Raw genomic sequence first — 19658 nt, 5'->3', positions numbered from 1 at the left:
CTTCAGTTTTTATGAGTTTGCGGAAAGGGACTGGGGCTTGAGTCCTGAGGTACCCAGCACTGGCTCCTCACCCTATAATCATTTATAAGTCTCTTTTTAGGTGGTCAGCCTGTGAGCAGTGGTGTTGACACGTGGCACATCACACTTCTGGTGTCTCCCGTCCCAGGAGGGGGTCCTGCATTATGGACCCTACAAGGACCCTCTAATCCCTTCCACCTTCTTCCCTCCCTTTACTCCTCCTCCCTGGGACCACAGCCCCCCCCCAGGGATGCCATGGTGGGACCCACTGGCCACAGGGCACCTGGCAAGTGGGGAGGGGGTCACCCATCTTGCACCCCCCTGCTCCGGCAGCCATGGGAGAACATCGACTGCAGCGCTGGCTAAACTGAGAGCAAACCCATGCTGTGGGGATGCTAAACCTTCGCCCGCCTCAGCTCAGCAACAAAAATGCCTGCATGACCCCAGTAGCATTTTTTTGGGGTGCGCAGAGCCGTTGCCACTATGTGCTGCCCTATGAGCCACTTTGGTCAAACAAGATATTTGCTCTGTCCTTCCATCCCACCTTTTATACAGGACAATCTTATCTCACTTGTGTCCTTTCCTCTTCATTTTTTCAGCAGACCCAGACAAACTGAAAACGAAAACAATGCTCCGTTGCCATTAAACAGCTGGCGGAGCCCAATCCCCTGCTGAACCCAGCAGTTTTGAAACTTTAATGGCAGAAACAAATTTTTTTTTCTGAGCACTTGAGAGATGCCTCTTGGGTTTGAGTTCTGAGAGCTGGTGTCAAGGTTGGTGGCATCTCCTGGGTGAGTCCCACAGGACAGCTGCTCTCCTGCCCTTTCCCATTGCACACAACCTTCACAAAAGAAAACTGTCCCTGCTTTTCAGAAAGTTTGTTGTGCAGGTTTCTTTCCAGCATCTCCTTTATCACCGCCTGCTTCTCTGCTCCTAAGTCCTCCCAGGGGTAACCACAGAAGGGCTGGTGGTCTTTATAGCCGCCATAGGTGGGCAGGTGCTTAGATTGCAGCCTTGGGGCATCAAAGTTTGAGGTGGGCATTAACGAAGAGGTGTTATGCAGCAAAACCAGCTTTCATGCAGGGAGGGAACAGCCCTTGCATCTTGAGTTAAACCCTCTTGGGTACAACCTGCAAACCATCACTACCCAGAAATTACAGCTTTGCCATGTGCCTTCTAAGAGAAAGGGGTAATAAGAGAAAAAAAAAATGCAGGGGAGAACTCGAGTCCCCCACATCCCCAAATCTAAGGCAGACCAAGCTGAAAGCTTCGTGCCTGCCACACACCGAGAGCCTTTTGCAGCCCAGAGCACCAGAGGCACCGCAGTCCAGTGCCTTCCTTTGCCAAAGGGGCTCTAATATTCTAGGGTAAAAAGTGGAAAAAAAACCAAAACCAAACAAACCACAACATTTACAGCCCACCAACCAGCAACCTCAGGGGTGATTGCTAAAAATAACCCTGTCTCCTTGCTGCTGGAGATGAGGGGCGAGCTGCTAATTAGCAAATGCCATCACCCGGCCTTGTACTGTAAGGGGACCGTGTGATGGAGGGTCAGTCTGAGATGGTTTTCCAGGCTGGCACTCAGGGTGACATTTCATGAGCGCATTACTGAGGGGTTAAATAATTGGTAGGGCTCCCCTTCGCCTTTAAAAGAGGATGCACACCAGGATTGAATTCCCAGGGGATAATTAACACAGCTGCAATTCTTCGGGGGGGGGGGGGGGGGGCCTAGTATTTTTAGTTAGGCTAAGAGCTATAGTTATTTTATTCCTGTAATTGGTGGAAAAAGGGCGGGGGGGGGGAGAAAGCACTGCACGGTTATGAGAACTGGAAAGGGTTTTTTTTTTTTATTGAATTGAATTATTTATGTTTGACAAAGAAGGGCCACTATAAACCAGCATAGCACAGAATACCTTTTCATATTATATAGAGCTGTTAAAGGGAAATGTTTCGGCACTATTTAAATATTATCTAATTTCCAATAAAAACCGGACAAAATCAATGCAGCCTCGGGATGAGTTTATATTTCACCGGGTGGCAGTTTTTAAAGGAGAACTGGTCCAGCAGCTCAGCCGGCTCAGCTCATGCGATTGCATCTGCAAAAGTTTTTTTTGGGGGGGGGTGCAAAGCATGACACCCCCCCCGGCACAAAGACACGCGTCTTCGTGGGCGTCAATCCTGCAGTCTGACCCCCTCGCTCAGCCACCAGCCACATAACTGAGCAGTGCTGTCACATGGACCAGGGAAGGGGGGTGGGGGGGAAAGCACTGAAAATATAAACGTGGGGACATTTCAGTGGCAGGTTGGCTGTTTGCAAGGTGGCACCTGGCTCCGAGAGAGGAGATTAAACCTCCCAGCCCACGGTGCCTGGCTGGGGATGGTGTCCCAGGGGGAACAAGCAAGCATCACCTGGGAGAGCCGCCCTCACGCCGCCGTCCCTCCAAGGTAGGCTTGGGCAACTGATGGTTTATCTCGTGGCGTGGTGGCCTCACCATCCTGCCTGCCCACAGGATGCTCAGCATCCCCTCCCCACAACCGCAGGGTACCAGGGGTGGGGGACACAGCCATCACAGGGAGCTCCGCCACTCAGCCAGCTCATTTTATTATTTTGGGGGGTGAGAGGGGGTGCGAGCTTTAAATCGGTCGCGCATTGCAATTTGGACTTGAGAGCAGCTGGAGCAGGCAGTGCCGCGGGCTGCCAGCCTTCGGGCTCCCTCGCTGCACTGGAAATTTCCCTGGAAAAAAAAATAATGCCATTTCCCACTGCCGGAGGGCAGCTGTAAATCACGGTGGTGATGCCAGGAGCTCTCAGCACAGGCACATCTGGACTCGCTGGATTTTTTAAGGCAGTCTCATGGTTTTTTTGAACCGGCAGGGCAAGTTATTACAGGCTGAAATCTCCCCTGTGTGAGGACTAAGTTGTTATGCGGCAGCTTAACTTGGGGAACAAGCTCACGCTGAAGTCATTTTGCTTCTGTGTATCGTGCTCTTTCATGTGCCAGGAATGAGTTTTCCTCATAATGTGAAGCCGGTGCAGACAATTTAAGTCATTATTAATAGATACACTTGATCTGAGGAAGTAAAATGCTTAATGTTTTGTTAAATGAGGTGTACTCTGCAAACAGTCGCATGCAGGAAGAAGGTTAAGATGCTACCCCCGTGTTAGAAATTAATGAGCGCGAGGCTACTGCTAATGAAGTGCTCATCCTCACCAACGTTTGGGGCCTGATTCTGTGTGGAAACATCTCTACTGAAGTAAGGACACATAAGGATGATCCCAGGCTCAATTTGTTGCAGGATCAGGCCCTCAGCTCCTCAGGGTCTCACCGTGTGGGGACCAGGATGCTGGGAGGACAGGTGATGCACCCAAGGCCATGCAGCACGGCAGTGGCAGAGGAGAGGGTAGGGCTGCAGGGTGCCAGCCTTACTCCACCACCCAGAATCGCTGCCCAAAGGCGACAAGTAGTTTATAAGCAGTTGAAAACCCCCATTTTCCTTTGAAACCCAACCAGGGACTTCTCCCCCTCTCCTGGCCAGCCCCAGGATGCTCCGCAGGTGTCCTGGCTGCCAGCTCCTCTCTGCAGTAAATCACTCCCGCCTTTACAGCAGCGTTCCACTTAAAAACACAGAAATAGCATTTCATCCTGACATCACTTTCCACTCATCAGTGGAAAAAGCACTTGACTTGGCTGGCAGGAGCTCAGGCTTGTGGGTTTATATGTGCCACTCAGCTACAAGAGGACTTTTTCTTTCTACTCTTGCTGGCCCTGGCTATTTTTAACCCCCTCTGTCAGTGATGTTGTTAATCCTGTCATTACTGTGACCCAAGAAGTGTTATATACAAATAGACATTGATTAAAAGGCTCACAAGAAGGGGTCACAGGGTATTTCAACACACTCTCAACAGCAGGTTGATGCCAGACACACACACACACACACACATTCCTTGCAAAATCAGCCCACGTCTGACCGGGAAGGTCTAGACTCCTTGCTAAATATACCCGGCTGCCAGCGTGGGAGGTCGTCCGTGCCGCGGGAAGGCGATCCCCTTGGCACGTGAAGGCAAGCTTCCTCCACGCCGCTGTGGAAATATTACAGGGTTGCTAATGAGCAGAGAGGGAAAGCAAGCCAGGGCTGCAGAAACATGACCCAGGACAAGTCCCTGAGGAAAATGAACCCAGTCTGTGCCACTCCCCGGGTCTCCAAGCCTTCTCCTGCATCTGCTAAGGGTCCTCAGGGGATAACAAGGCTATTTTTCATACCAAAGCAATGCTTTGAGGAGGTGGTTCAGTTGATAACAGGAGGGTGAAGGGGCACAGAAAGGCTGGAGGTAGCAGAATAGCAACAAGTGGTAAAAAAGAGAAAGATGAGGGGATCTGGAGGTTCAAACCAACCAAGCAGTTGTGGACAGACAGCCAGGTGAGAAGGCCAGCCTTCAGTTCAGAAGGAGAAAGAAAATGGGAGAGACCACATAGGTTGACCTCAAATTAGTTCCCACTGCAGCTGTGAGTGAACAAGGACCCCAAGGCAGAGGGGTCCTTCACACAAGGCATTAATTTACACAAGGACCCCAAGTCAGACACCCCCCCCACCCCCAGCTCAACGTGACCCCATCCTGGACGGACACATTGATTTTTATGTGGCTCTGTGCTCTTCCCATGGTCTCCGGGGCCAGGTGGCTGGATGTCACCACAGCCGTGCTGAGGAAACCCCCAAAGAAACCTCCGACGACCCTTGCAGTGGTGGATGGGTCGCCCCGGGCTTGGCACAAGGATGCTCATGGTCACCTGCAGGAGCCCAGCAAGGTCCCCGCTTGCAGGGGGGTATGGAGAAGGTCCCAAACATTTCTTCCAGGTTGACTCCACACAGAGGGAACCACGAAGCATTTCAGTAGTCCCTCCACATCTGGTTGCTTTGATAGAGTTTAACGTCTTCCTAAGATCCCCTTTGATTGTGTTTATTCCCTGAGGGCGGGGGGGGGGAGTTGTGTTGCCCAGAGCCTCCAAGTCACGAGATGCCGAGGTCTATTCTCGTCCCGCCGCGGACTTCTCCCGTGACCTTGAGGAAAGGAGCCACGAGCCCTGGGGCAGCGGGAGCCAGGGACACTTGGCTGGCATCCGTCCCTGTGCTTAAATGGCAACAGAGGCTGGGCCTTTTCTCTCTCCTATACAAGGCATTGAGCCCCTGCCAAAGCCCTGGGAGGATTTGTACCTCGCTGGCCTTTGCCAAGTGCTTTGCATCCCTGCAGGGACACGCCAGTGTGCTGGCCCACGTCGTGTTGACCACTAATGTGATGCCCAGATTTTTCTGTATAACAACCACGAGACTGGAAACAGGTATGAGTGCCTTAAAGAAAAAAACAACAGTGTTAGGCAGAGGAAAAAAAACACTTTCTCAGAGCACACAAACGAGGTTAAACCACAACAATGAGGTTGGGCACACAGGAGCTGACTAAATTTCTTTTTTTTTTTTTCCCCTAAACACTAGGCACTGTTTTCCTCCCAGCCTAAACACTCACGTCTCAAGCTGCTGCCTGGACTTAAACCGGCAATTTAATCCAAGAGGTGCTGCCACAACACAGCCCAGTGACCATTTGACCCTCATTGTATCGCATGCCCGTTATCATCTGACCCCACCGGAGTTATAAATACAACAACAATAGAGCCTTAACTGGATTATAATTAGACAATGAGCCCAGGAGGATGGAAACAATGAACTATAAAAGCCCGTCTATCCTCCCAGCTAGGACCTACACACATGGGAAGCAGTGGAATGGGCGAGTTACCGGGACCTGTAACAGAAAAGCTACAGATTTCCCCCAAATTGGATTCGGAGCATCCTCTAACGGCTCACACTCCCGCCACCAAGTATTACACAGCCCTGGTCACGGGAGACCTGAGAAGCCTCGAGGTCCTGACTGACCGATACTATCAAGATGTCAACCTGGTTTTTGAGATAAGTAAAAATGAGCTGGAGTGGCAGGTGAAAAGCCAAGCCTCTTTTGGACTCTCAGGTACTTTTCCTTTAAAGGCCAGTCCAGAAAAATTAAAACAACAGGTATTTACTAACCCTAAACAGGAGAGGTGCAGTGCATTAGGCTGTTTTTATAGACCCTGCTCCTGAGGTGGCTGGTTTCTGGTTAGCTGACTGCGTCCTGCAGCCCTATCCATAAATATTCAGCACTTTCTTGTGTTATTTTCTTCTCTTCTGCACATACTAACCCACCAGAGGGGCAGGGAAGTGTTAGAAGCTTGTGTCCACATGAATTCTTCAGGTGGGGATGGGGTGCTCTGTGGCTTAGGCATGCTTGCAAGAGGACTCGCAGCCCAAATTGCCCGTGGAGGGATCAGCAAGAGCAGCCTGGGCCTATCTGGGAGGAAGAAGATGCTCCCAGGGTAGTGATACCTGGTGCCTCCCAACCCCAGATGCTCCCCACGGTCCCAGATGCTCACCAGGCTCTGTGCATCTACTGATGGTCCGGGAGGTCCCAGAGCTGCTGGGAAATGCAATGCCTTGCTCCAGCTGAGCCCAAACCCAATGCATCCCATGCCCAGCCCTGCATCACCCTCCCACCACCCTCCCACCCAGCTTGGGTGCCTTCAGGCCCAGCGTAGTCGCACCAAAGACAGTTTTTTCCTCCCCTGGGTGCAGGTGAGCTGCCTTTTAGCTCCTGCCAGCAAGGTCTTGCACACAGGGGCCCCTGCACAGCTGGCTGCGGGCAGGGTATTGGTTTACCCAGCTCATACCCTATGAAATCCTGCTCCTGGATGCACATATGCCAGGGCAATTTTGCTTCCCCTCTTGCCAACAGCCCTCGGAGCAGCCACCAAACCGTAACCGGGCTCTTTGAACCCCTCTAAAGCTGCCAGGGAGCTAAAAGAAAAATGGAAAAAGCAACGTCTTGATCCTCTTTATTCACAAGGCTGGCGTGTGGGGGACAGGGGAACCCAGCGGGTCAGCCCTGGGGATCAGCCCCGCTCCCTCCACCCCACAGGGCTGTGGTCGCTGGAGTACAAGCGGGAGCTGACCACCCCGCTGTGCCTCGTCGCCCGCCGGGGTCACGCCGCCTGCCTGCGCCATCTCCTCCGCCGACGGGCCGACCCCAACCTGGCGCTGGGGGGACAGGGGCCCCTGCACGAAGCCTGCCTAGGGGGGCACGCCGACTGCGTCGAGCTGCTGCTGGAGCACAAGGCTGACCCCAACCTGCGGAGCGACGAGGGTCTGGCCCCACTGCACCTCTGCACCACGCAAGACTCCTTGGGGTAAGGAGAGGGTCCGCCCTATCAGCATCCCCCCCACTGACTACCTCGCTCTGTGTACCCTGCATGCAGACCCCGGTGCTTTTGCCTCTGGGGGGTGCAAAAGAGATGCCATGGTCCCTGGCAAGGCTTCCCATATGCTCCCACATTTCCCAGCTGCATCAGCTGCTGCAGCAAGTTCAGCAGAGCTGAAAAGGGACTTTTCGGTCCCAATCACATTGCACGGCCCGGGTCTCCTTCCCATGAACAGGAATAGCCCAGCCCAGCTCCACACGCTTTTTCTTTTTCCTCTTCTCTGATGATTTCTCTCTAAAAAATCACTATGTCCCACATCCCAGGTCCAGCACACTTTCCCCCTGGGACATGCTTGGGATGGGTCCCATCATGGGGTACATGGGTCACCCCAACCTCCTCAGCCCCACGCTGACCCCGCACGTGAGGGAGGTCAGTGCCAATCAGGATACCCACTCCTCCTCAAATCCCAGCCCCAGGGCTTAAGAAATGCGGGATGGGCTCTGCAGGATGGGAGCAATCCTCCCACCTCCTCACCTCGCGCAAGCCACCTATGGGTCCACCTCAGTTTATAGTCGGGGCTAAGGCTCGGCCACGTGCATCTGCTTCCTTCTCACCCTGGGTCAGCATCAGCATCACACAGACATGGGCATAAACGTTGCCTTGAAAAAAATAAGCTTTTCATGCACGTGTGTATGTCTCAGTAGGATTTTAAGTGCCTGAATCATTAGACCCAGGGAATAGGGATTTTTTTTTTTTTATATATAAAGAGCTCGGCCCCTTGATAGCCTGACAAAACCACTTAGGGCTGTAGTGAATTTCATTGCCTGCCAGCTTCAGTGAAACCCCACCCCGGCTTCAATCCTATCCCCTTTAAGCAGGCAGCAAGCTTAACTAGAAGTAGTTGGTGAAGGCAAGGTTCCCACTACAGATCCAATGTATCATGGGCCAGGTGTCAGGGAAAGAGCTCTGCAAAAGGAAAGCAGACAGAGAGGAAAAGTATTGCAGATGTAAATATCGTGAGCCCGGCTTATAAGAGTCTCTGCAAGACAGCCAAAAAATAAGATATTAATCAAATTTTGGGTCAGCCAAAAATGTAGGGATTAATCAAACGCATCCTTGGTGTGATAAGGGTTGGGGGGAGCGGGATGGGTAAGGGAAGATGCTACAAGCAGCCATCATCACTAATAAGGAGCTGGTTTTAATTCCTTCACCTGTGTGCCTTTTCTACCTTAACGTCTTCTGTCCCCAAACCCCAAGCTATCCTGACAGCCCCAAGGAGGGTATTTTAGGCTTCACCGACTCACTTTCCCCCCGTTGAGATGGGGCACAGAAACCAGCTCGGTGCATGGAGGAGACCCCATGGCCCACAGAGGTCCAGGTGTCACATTTTTGGCCAGGTGCTTCCCAGCGTGGGAAAAAAAAAAATATATATATATATATTAAAAATGAGCCTTTGTCATGGATTTACATGTTATTTCCCCAAGAAGGACGAAGGGGGATGGCAGGTGAGCCAGCAAACGGCGGCGCGAGGATCAGACAGACGCAACGTGGAAACAGCTGAGTTATAAGCCCTTGAATATTGGGGCTTTATAATGGAAATGCTGAGAGACCCTTAACTACGCTACCCAGCGCTACGGGGGCTTCTACAATAACTAAGCCAACTCCCTTGAAAGATCAAAAATTAATAGACATTTCAGACAGGTTTTGAGGTTTCGACCACTGCTTTTCAATCGCAAAGACTTTGCTAAAGTTAGAGACTGAAGAGGTCAAGCTTTAGGTAACACAAACATTTCCTCTTTGATTAGGGGGAGACTACTTTACCTTGCCTTTTTTTTTTTTATTTTATTTTTTTTTTATTGAGTAGTAGATTTTAGGTCATCCTTAATTTTTTACTGACAATAAAGAGCAGGTCATTGACCTACATAGAGAGCTATTTTATTTTTCTCCCTCTCGATAACAATGGCCAGAACACCTATGTGCCGGGTTCTTCTGTATTCCCATATACTCGGCAATTCACCATGGGGGCAGGACTTAAAACCTTTGAGCCTCTCAGTGACTGGGATAAAAAAAAATTATCTGGGCTTCCTTCCAGCCATTTGAGCTTCAGAATCCATGAGATTTCAACAAAAAGGATATCAGAGCTTTAATCTAGGAGCTTTTTGAAGAGATGGAAAAAAAAAAAGTTCCAGTAAAGTTCAGTCTTACCTTCTTCACTTTAGGAGCTGTTCATGCCAACGTCGGCCTATTTAGTAGAGTTCCTCTCCTTGACCTCTTTTTTACAGCGGAGATAATTAACATGGTGGGGTAAGATGAGTCTCTAAATTCACTGCACTCTCTCCCTGGCGCTCTCCCGTTTCCCTCTTAAAGCTGGGATGATTAAAGGAGTCTGCCTTTATTGGCACCCCGAAAAAAAATAAAATTAAAATAATTGAGGGGGAGAGGAAGAGTCTCAACTCTCCCAGCAGTGCCGGGGGGAAGAGCAGGCGTGGGGTGGTGGGAGGGCACATTGCAGGGATGCGGGATGTAGCTCCCGCCTCCCATCATGGTACCTGTAGCAGAAGGCATGGTGAATGCTACCACGTTTGTAGAGTCCTCCTTCAGATCTGCGAGTCGGAAAAAGCTCTCTGAAGATCCCAGGTTTCCCATGCAAGCAGGGAGAGCCTACCTGGAGAGGAATCCGCCAGGGTTTGCCTTCTCCAGCCTTCCACATAGGGAAGAGGGCTTAGTCAAACCAAGGGATGAGAAAAGAAGATGTCACCCCTACCTCTGTGAAACTTGGGCTTATGGCTGAGCGATGCTGTTACGTTCATTTCTTCAAGCTTTCTCTCCACTTTGGGAGCTGAAACCAGAGTTATCTTCTGGCTCCAAGCCTCCAGCTCGGAGGGATGGGAGATAAATGGTGGGATGAGTCAATGCAGGAGGACAGTCAGTGTCCGTGCAAGAAACGATAGGGAGCGAGCGCAAGAGCGGCCAGCTCAGGGAGACAGGATGGGTTTAGCTCAGGGGATGTGAGATGAAGATAGCTCATCATGGGAGGACTTAGCAGAAAACAGGAGCCAAGCAAGAAGACAGGTACCTAAAAAGGCAATGCAATCAAGATGGCAAGAGTCCCAAATGACAGGGAGATGGGCGCTAACCTGCTGATGGTGGACCCGGCCCCATGGCACCCTCCGGCTACTCCAGCATCGGCCCGGACACTCTGCCCTTTTGGCTGTAGGAAATAAGCATTACTACAAATAAAAAAAGACCACAGATTTTTAAAAGCCAGCGTTTAGCATCATCTAGTGCCAAACCTCATCCTCTGCTCCATTTAGCATTGCTAAAATGCAAAGCTCGGAACATTTGGAGCCATCGTTTTGGAAACTCGTCCCCCCGCTGGGGAAGATCAGCTCCTTAATGAGTCCTGGGCAAGAAATGAAGAGCCCAAAAGCAGACATTGAGTGCAACCCGAGGCCTGACCCTGCTTTTTGGAGAAGCTGCTCCCCAAGTTGGTGTGACAAAATGAGGGCTCATACAGACGAGTACCCACAGCTCACAAAGCTTTGGCAAAGAGACAGCGCAGAAAGCGATGCCCGTGGGCTGGCGTTTGCCCTGCAGCGGTGAAGTGGTCCCCATGCCGGCACAGCCAGCCCTGCCTTCAACCAGCCCTCGGCACTGGCATTGCCGCAGTTCACCAGTGAGCTTTCAGTGCCCAAAAAGAGTTTTAACTTGTAAAGAAAGACAGACTTCCTTTCTCCTTCTTTTAGGGAATTAATAAGAACAATCTCTGCATTCAGAGCCAGGCTTGGGGAAGGCTGTTTTTCCGAGTAGGATCAATCCTGCAATAAATCACAGACAGACTGGGAGGTGGTCACTCGGATGCCTTGAAAAACAACCAAGCCTCACTCCGACCCCAGGGAAGGGGAAAAAAATCCAAACAGGGAATTTTTCCTTAAGAAAACCAAGGGCCTGAGTGGATTTTTGAGACAGGAATTTTCCTCCAGCCTCCGCTGCCCCAACCTCCTGCTCCTCCTGCTGGTTATTCATTGCATCCCATTTCAAGCTAAATCCCGCATTCCCAGCCTGGGCATTTTTCATCCCAAATTGAGCAGCATCCCGCTGGGATGCTGGGAGCTGTGGCCAGCAGGAACCATCCTGGCAGCAAGAGGGCAGGGGAGGGTGATGGGCATGTCCTGCCCAATGCAGCACCGACGTCTGCCCTGACTCTATTGATGGGTGAAGAAGGAAAACAAAACCCAAACCATTTTATCCCATTTATTTCAGCCAGGACCCCAGCACAAGGCAAACCTGTAGTACTAACACCAGTTGTCACAAATTAGTGCAACTTCAACCTAACAAACGACTTGCCCAAGCAAGGAGACATTCGGGTGTGTTACCCATCACTCACAAATGAGTTAGGAAGGGTTTGGAAGTGAGTTTAAACTAGGCAAAACAAGGCATAGCTGTGCACAAGAGTGGCTCTTTGAGGGCTTGCTCCAGGGGTATCGCTGCTGCCGGTGAGCTGCTCAGCCAGGTCGACGGTACCCAGCTGGGTGGAAAAGAAACTGGCTTGCTTTGCCATGCTGTGTCTGAATTTCTGCTGAACTAAACCTGTGGCTTCTTGCAATATTCCCAGAAAATTGGAGAGGAGCCCTCAAAAAGCAGCAAGCGATCGCTGCGCCTCATTTAATGGGATTTTAGTCTAATCTGATGGTGCACAACAGGGTGTTAATAAAAAAAACCAAGAAGCCAGAAATGCTGGCAAAGTATTAGAGCATATGAGTTCATCGGCAGAGATGAGAGGCTAAAATAAGAACGTATAGCAGCAAACATGAACGGCATCTACCCAGCACCTGCTGATGCCCCATACATTCAAACAGGAGGCACGTACTCCTCGTGGGGGCCTGCCATTTCCATTAACCAGAGGAGATCACCCCGTATTTATAGCCCCTCACTAACGTTCCCTCTTTGCCAAGGGAGGACTATCCAGGGGGGAAATTCAATATAAACCAACTTGGGTTTCTTCCAACAAGAACTTGATAAGAAAAGAGAATAACCTTCAGCAAAATAGCATCTAGGAGGGATGGTATTTCCACTCTGGTGTCTCTAGAAGAAAATTTGGGATGTCTAGCAGGAGGCCAAGAGGAATACAGGAATACAGGAACTCCCTGTATTGAACTCCCATCCTGCTCTCAGTAAGGGAAAACCCCGTGGCAGAGCGAGGATGCTGGGCTGGAGGGGCTGGGCTCAGCTCTTGGCCTCGCCAGGCAACCCATGATGTGCCATCCTTTACCTGGAAATTAAGGGCAGGGGAACATTCCCTCTGTCTTACCTATGCAGATGTAAATCTTCAGCCTGGGTGCTCTCGATACACAGTGCTTGCCAAAACTGGCACGGTGTTTGTGCTTAGGATCTCACGGCACAGCCACCTCCTTGCCTCGAAAGAACAGAGAAGTTTTAAGCATGATCTATTAAAAAAAGAACAAAAGGGGATTTTTCTCCTGGACTAGGCTGCTGCATGTTTAGCAACCAAGTCAAAAATACATTTTTTTCCCATTTTTCCCCCGCAGAACCATCCCTTGGTTTGCCCCAAATACGTTATTTTAGGGTGTCAGAGCTACCTGTGACATTAGGATTAAGTTAACCCAGAGAGCTCCCAAGAGAGTCATTATAATTAGGGCTACAAATTCCCTGCTGTCAGGTCGGACAAGACCAGTGAACATGACCAAGTTGTGGTGTGATTTCCTCCAGCAACAGACCCCCTCCAACAAAGTTTTACCTACCAGCAGCAGACAGCAAGCACCAAAACACACTCAGTGAGATAAGCCATTGCTTGAGAAAGGGATTCAGCACATTTTAGAGTAAAAAGGGCATTGTAAAGTAAGGATCTGGGGATTTGGGGGCACACACTCAATCTGCTCACCCACAACTGCATCCCCAGGAGACATCATCCACACCAGATGCCTCCAGGAAGGTCCAGCATGGTCTGGGAGCATTACACCTGCAAGGGCTGCAGAAACAGCATGTCCCCACAGGTCCCGCAGGATCTTTCCTGGCAAACTGAGGCTTGATAGCAACCCAAGGAGGCATTTGCAGATCCTGCACCACCAAGGACAGGGAATGTCTCAACAGCTCCAATCAAACCTTGGGGAGGTGATGCTGCAGGTCCAGAAGGATTCAAGTAGCATTATTATTATTAATTATTATTATTATTATTATTATTATTATTATTTTCCCCACATGTGTTAGCATTCATCTGGGCCAGGCAAAATGAGCAATGCCCTGGCACCGTCCTTCCTCCCCAGGGCTCTTCTTCCTCCCCATCCCTCCTGCTGGAGGGATTAAGCTAGGGCTCTGCTCCTCCACAGCTCCCCCTCATTTTGCTTCTGTATCAGCCCAGAACCCCACTTAGGGCTCTGGGTGATGCCTGAGCTAAAAGAAAAGCATATTAGAGGAAAAAAAACAAACAGGCGGGGGGGGCGGCTAAAGGTTGATACACCTCCCTGGACTCCAGTCAACCACTGCTGAGGCTTCTTGAAGGACCGCTCTTCCCACCTCCCTGGCAGCAACTCTTGGGAAACACAAGCTGGCCACATTTTCAAGGTCTCGCTTGTGGGTCTGGCCCCCGTCCAGAAAATAACTCCTCAGTGCCACAGAGGTGAGCTCAGCCCCACGCACTAACCCGGCTGCCGACAGCCCTGTCCGGGCGATGACATTGAGCCGCATCGACCCCAGCGGCTCCCGGCGGGAGATGGAGCAGTCACTTTGATTCACTTAGACTGGCTGATCACATCCATTTACTCACAAATGCCAAAGGAAAAAAAAAACCAAAACACGTTGGGGCATACCAGGCATCTTTAATCCCCGTCTGTTGTCAGAAGGATGCAGGCGGAAAGCTCTGAAGGGAACCAGTGCCCCCACTTTGCAGCAGCCACGATGCCTCTTTGCAACTACACATGGTGATGTTAGAGGTAAAGAGAGGTACGAGTAGTGACTGAGGATGGGGAGGATTGCTTACCTTGATCTTTTCCTCCTGGGAACTGCAGGTGCTGCTGCTCCATCATCACCGGGTGCCAAACAAGCCAGCAAAACTCATTTCTGCAGGCTTAAACCACCTGCAAAGGTGTATCTTTTCAGAATGTGCAGAAAACACAATCCTTTAGTCCTCTCTGGGGCAGGAGCCCCAAACAGGTGTTTGGGTCCTTTAACAGAAGAAGGAGAATCCATTTTTATATGAAGGCAAACTCACAGGGAGCTCTTCTGCTGCACAGAGCCTTTATCGAGCATTTCGCTCCATGTCAGCTTGGTCCCAGTACAGATTAAGCTGGAGGCAGCAGTTTTAAGATGTTTTCAGCTGAGAAGCTCTGTGGATGTCAGCCAAGGGGTGGGACTGTATAGATCATCTCCATAGCACCCCAGGGCTGCACTCGTGCCGGGAGGTGAAACTGCAATGGACGGATTGATGGCACAAAGGGGCCCATCACCCTATGTGTCCTCATTGTGACTGGATGCGTCCTTCACCGGCCAGGACTGACCCAGCTGGCATGGCTAAATGTGGGCACCGCCCAACCACTGGCACAGCTGGGACAAGGATCACTGTTCCGTGGTGGGTCTAAGATGGTGGGGCCCTGGTGGGTCAAGGATGGTCAATGTAGTCAAGGATGGTCAGGGATGACCATTCATGAATGATGCTGGTCAAGAGCAAGAGGGAGACATTGCCCAAACCACCATTACCACCACTGCAGCAGGCACCAGGGCACAGGGTCACCCTCCCCAGCCTCTGCTGCTCCCTCCCAAAATCCTCATGTGCCACAACCCCTGTGGGAGCCCAGCTCCAGCATGACCCTCCTCCCCACGCCGCTTCCCACCTCATCGTCCCTCACAGCTCCCACTCCAGCCCATGCCCCCCAAAACCCACCTGGGCGGTGCAGCCCCCCAGCTTCCCCATCTCTTTGCAGATGCGCCAAGCTCCTGCTGAGACACGGGGCCATCGTCAACCTGCCCAGTGAGGATGGGGAGGAGACGGCGCTCCACGTGGCTGCCAAGCGCTGCCTCTGCGACCATGCCCGCCTCTACCTGCGGCACGGGGCACGCGTCGACGCGCGCAGCGCGCAGGAGGACACGGCCCTCGGCGTCCTCTGCGGGCAGGCGCCGGGCGCCGGCGAGGGCTGCCTGCAGCTTTGCCGGCTGCTGGCTGCCCACGGCGCCGACATTGATGCCCAGGATGAGATGCGGAGGAGCCCCTTGCACAAGGCGTGCGGTGCCGCCAACGCCGGCCTGGCGCGTTTCCTCCTGCAGTGCGGGGCTGACGTCAACGCCATCGACTACGACGGCGTCTCCCCCCTGGGCTGCGTGCTGCAGAACGCCGCTTTCAAGAGGGAGCTGCGGCCCCACCTCACCGTCCAGCTGCTGCTCAACCACGGCTCCCAGAAGATATGGCCCCCCGCCTTCGTCAAGGTACCAACCCCAAAACCGCTCCCGTATATCCCCTGGCACCCAGGATTTTGCAATTGGCCTTGGGGTGCTTTGGGAAATAAAAAGCCGGGGGGGTGGGGGGAGAATCTGGGAGAGCTTCCAGATCCGGGAAGGGAGAGGGGACCATGGCATCGGGGTTGGCGATGCTGCTGGGAATGATGGAAAAGAAAACACCTGTGGTGTGGCAGTGGGGAAAAGCAGGCAGGGTGAAGGGTAGGATGGAGCCAGCATGGGCAGGGGGGTCTGGCAAGATTCCCGCCCGGGGATCTCAGAGACAGGCTCGGTACATCAGCCTTCAGTGCAGCTGCCTTACGGCTCTGCGTTTCATTGATTTTACATCAAACAATAAAGAAAATATTATCCTGGATTATCACACACAAGCCAAAAATGTAAATAAGAAGCAAGGGCCGCATCCAGAGGAAGAACTGCCACAGTGAGGCAGGTCTTCCCACTGCTTCACAGATGGAGAAAAATCTCCAAAGCAGGCCAGGACAAACCCTACGCCTGCCTCATACCAACATGGGACTATCCCAGCCTGGACCGTGGTGGGGTGGGACAAGCACGTGGATGCTCTGCCCCTCTGGGACATCCATCTCTGTCTGAACCCCCTCCCCATTGCCCACGACTAGGTACTGAAATCCTGCGCAGCCGTACCAGAGATCATCGAAATCCTCTTCAACTCCTACTCGCAAATCTCTGTCTCCGAGAAGTGGGCCGAGGCCGTGCCGGAGGAGGTGTTTCAGGTGAGACAGCACTGGTGCTTTGGCGGCGATAGCTGAGCCCTGAGGAGGGGGTTTTACTTACCGAGAGGTGTTTTTCCCCACCCAATCTTCACTTGGGTGGGGAGAGAAAAAAAAAGGAATGGTCCTCGGAGCACCACCGCACACCTGATTCATCGCAGCAGCTTTTTGCATCCCTTTTGCTTCATCAACACCAAAACCCCCATTCCTGCCCCTGGCCTGCAATAAAATACAATCCCAGCATTTGGAAGTGACCCTGGAGCCAGACCGCTGCCTGGCAGGAGCCCACACCACTAATTTTGGTTTTAAAAAGCTTGTCCCCAGATGTGCAACAGGTACGGGCAGCCTGCTCTTGAATGATCTCGGATTGCTGCCTTACCCCCGCAGGTCTTTGGTTAGCTTGGCTGCGAGGGGGGGCCAGCTGCTGAAATGCAAATAAACCTCTTCAGCATGTTCTAGGGGACTGAGAAGTGATATTTTTTTTTATTCCAAGCTAGGGAAAGGCTGAGGCTTCACAGACCGATCCTGCTTTTTTTCCCCATCTCAGAAACAAGCGGGTGTCTTCTACGTCAGCTCTAAGACTTTCTGCAGGGATGCTGCTGCCGGTGGGCATGAAATCACCCTCCCCAAACAGTGCCTGCGGTGAGGCTGGGTTTCTTCACGTGTGCATCAACAGGAGAATTCCTCACCCAGCCTTTAAGACTTGCAGGATCCGTGTCAGTGCACGGAGCCCTAACGCACGGGCAAACATCGTCGCTGGGTTTCCTACCTCCTCCCCTTAGCTCTTCATCTCAAAAGTACCTCTTGGCTTGTTTGGCTTAATCAGGCAAAAAAATCAAACCAACTGATGCTCTTGGTTTTTTCTCTCCCCCTCTCTCTTTGCAGCAGCACCAGCTATTCTACGAGTCCTTTTTCCGGCTGGTGGGCACAGTCCGGTGCCTGCAACATTTATGCCGCTCTGCCATTCGGAAAAAGTTTGGCAGCAAATGCCATTACCTTATCCCCTTGCTGCCTGTGCCCAAGCCTCTGCACAATTACCTGCTGCTGGAACCCGAAGGAGTCATGCTTTGAAGGGCCGAGAGGAGCCAGCCGAGGTCTGCCGTCCAGCCCTCCCTTACCTCGCCATCCCTCGGTGTAGCGCAGCAGCATCCATTTCTGTCAGCCAAGCGGAGGAGAGCCGGTTTTCGTGATAGATGGTTGTTTTTCAGGGATTTATAATGTAACTAAAATGTGCTTTCGGCTGTAACTTTGTATAGATTTTTTTCTAATTGTGCTTTAAATAGATTATAAAGAGTAATAAAATGATTAGTAGCTGTTACGAGCATGCTGCAGATATGAATAATACTCATTATAAAGGATCTGTGCAAAGCAGCGGGGCTCCTCAGGTGTGCAAAGGCAAGCATGCACGGCAGATGACTAAAATCAGCCCACGTGGGCATCAGATCCCCTTGGATAAATCTCCCCTGTGAGTGGCACAAGCAGAACTGGGACGAGAGGTGTAACATGGAAGCTGTTAGCAGGATCCAATACCCAGTGGCATTAATATAGTCTTTAAAATAGACCAAAAAATCTATTTTTTGATGTTGATGCCACCAAGAAAGAGCTGATTACTCCACGCAGGACCAGAGGCAGGGGGTGACACAGCCCCTATTTCTCCCAGCTCCTCACGCTCCAAGGGATGCACCAGCACCTCCCGTGCCCATCCGGCACACGGAGGGGCTGGAAAGCCCTGTGGCAACCCAAAGTGAAGGAATTTGGGCTTTCATTTCACACAATGACTTGGCAAAAGGTACCAGGAGGAGCGAGGATCTGTTTTCCCAGACCCTCAGGCTCCCCAAATTAATTTCTGTGGAACCAAAGCAAGCGTGCGCACATGCCCCTTGGAAGAACAGCTGGCCTTGTGTTAGCAGCTCTGCCACAGCACTCGCCAAATTGCTCCACTGCTTAATTACGCTCGCTAGTTAAAAATATGTAAGTAAATAAATCAGCCTTTTTGCACGTTTGACTGGACTTTGCACCAGCACCCAACACTCTTGTGGGTTATACAGCCAATGTGCGCAGGGTGCCTGGCAGCACCTCTGGCTCCCAGAGCCGGTGCCTGTGGAGCAGAATGCGTGGAAATGGGGAGGGAAAATAAATCCACACACACCCCCGCCCCCAGCTTCCACCTGCTGCTTCCACACCTTCCCTTGCCCTTTAAGATGTGTACAGGTGTGCAAGGGTATTGCCAGGCCCCCCCTCAACCCCTGTGTTCCCCGTCTTTGGTACCTGAGACCTGTCCCACACGGGAACGCCCCACGGCAAAGAGCCATGCCAAATCTCCGCCACACCTTGAGTCCTGGCAGCTCGTGACTTTAGTGGCTGGTTTACTTTATGGTTCGTTTCAGTGGTCAGAGTGGGGGGGCAGGCAATTGAAGGGGATTTAGGGAAAATGAGTCCTGGCTGAGTCACGGTGCGTTTGAACCAGCCAAATCTAAATTTTGGTGCTTCTGATGAGTCTTTCATCTTTTGTGTGGTCCCCCGACCGAGAAGAATGGCATGTTTTACATTCCTATCGGGCACGTTTGCATGGCAATAGAGTCCCACCAGGTGATCACATCCTTCCCCCTCACATCCGTGACCGCGGCTCCCCATCCCGCAGCTACCGTTGGGGCAAAAAAACGAACCCAAAAGCACATCAAAGAGGCGGGGGGGAAATCAAAATAAAATTTTAAAAAAGCTGGTCTGTGCTGGGGAACATGGCCGTGGGGCTAGGGGGGCGGGGGGGAAGAAGAGAGGCGGCGGGGGGGCAGTCGGGGAAGGCAGAAAGGGCGCGGGAGGAGGGGAACCGCCGCGGACACGCGTGGGCTGCCGCCCCGCGCGCTGGCTGCGCGGCGCCCCGCGGCCAGCAGGGGGCGCCGTGGGCACGGCGGGGGGAGCCGGCCGCGGCGGGCGGGGGAGCAGGCCGACAGCCAAACCAAAAGAAAAGAAGGGGAAAAACGTTAAAAAAATTACTTTTGGGGGTTTTGGGGGGGTGTGTCCCCCCGCCCCGGGTTTAAGCCGTTCTGCCGGCGGCGGTGGGAGCGCAGCGGGCGGGGCTCGGGGCGGGGTGATGCTGCGGGCTCGCCCGCTTGGGCTGATAACTTTGGCGGGCGGGCAAAGGAGATTTGGGGAAGAGAGATACATTTTTTTC

At 52.1% G+C, this 19658-nt stretch overlaps 1 protein-coding gene across 2 annotated transcripts; it reads left to right on the top strand.

The window, feature by feature from the left end:
* The first annotated feature begins 2270 nt into the window (after positions 1-2270).
* ASB18 (ankyrin repeat and SOCS box containing 18) lies at positions 2271-17804 on the top strand. 2 transcript variants are annotated; one of them, XM_075027854.1, is made up of 6 exons: positions 2271-2463; positions 5506-6031; positions 7013-7280; positions 15230-15728; positions 16376-16489; positions 17372-17804. In XM_075027854.1, exons 2-6 carry the CDS (start codon positions 5776-5778, stop codon positions 17555-17557), a joined length of 1323 nt encoding a protein of 440 aa, XP_074883955.1. In that variant the 5' UTR covers positions 2271-2463; positions 5506-5775; the 3' UTR covers positions 17558-17804. The 2 variants fall into 2 exon arrangements, with proteins under 2 accessions (XP_074883955.1, XP_074883954.1); XM_075027853.1 differs by having other exon boundaries at positions 6941-7280.
* The last annotated feature ends 1854 nt before the right edge of the window (positions 17805-19658 follow it).

Source organism: Buteo buteo, chromosome 5 (genome assembly GCF_964188355.1).
Source record: "Buteo buteo chromosome 5, bButBut1.hap1.1, whole genome shotgun sequence".
NCBI classification, from domain to species: Eukaryota; Metazoa; Chordata; class Aves; order Accipitriformes; family Accipitridae; genus Buteo; species Buteo buteo.
The sequence above is the reverse complement of the archived record's forward strand: the minus strand, read 5'-3'. Positions and strand labels throughout refer to the sequence as shown.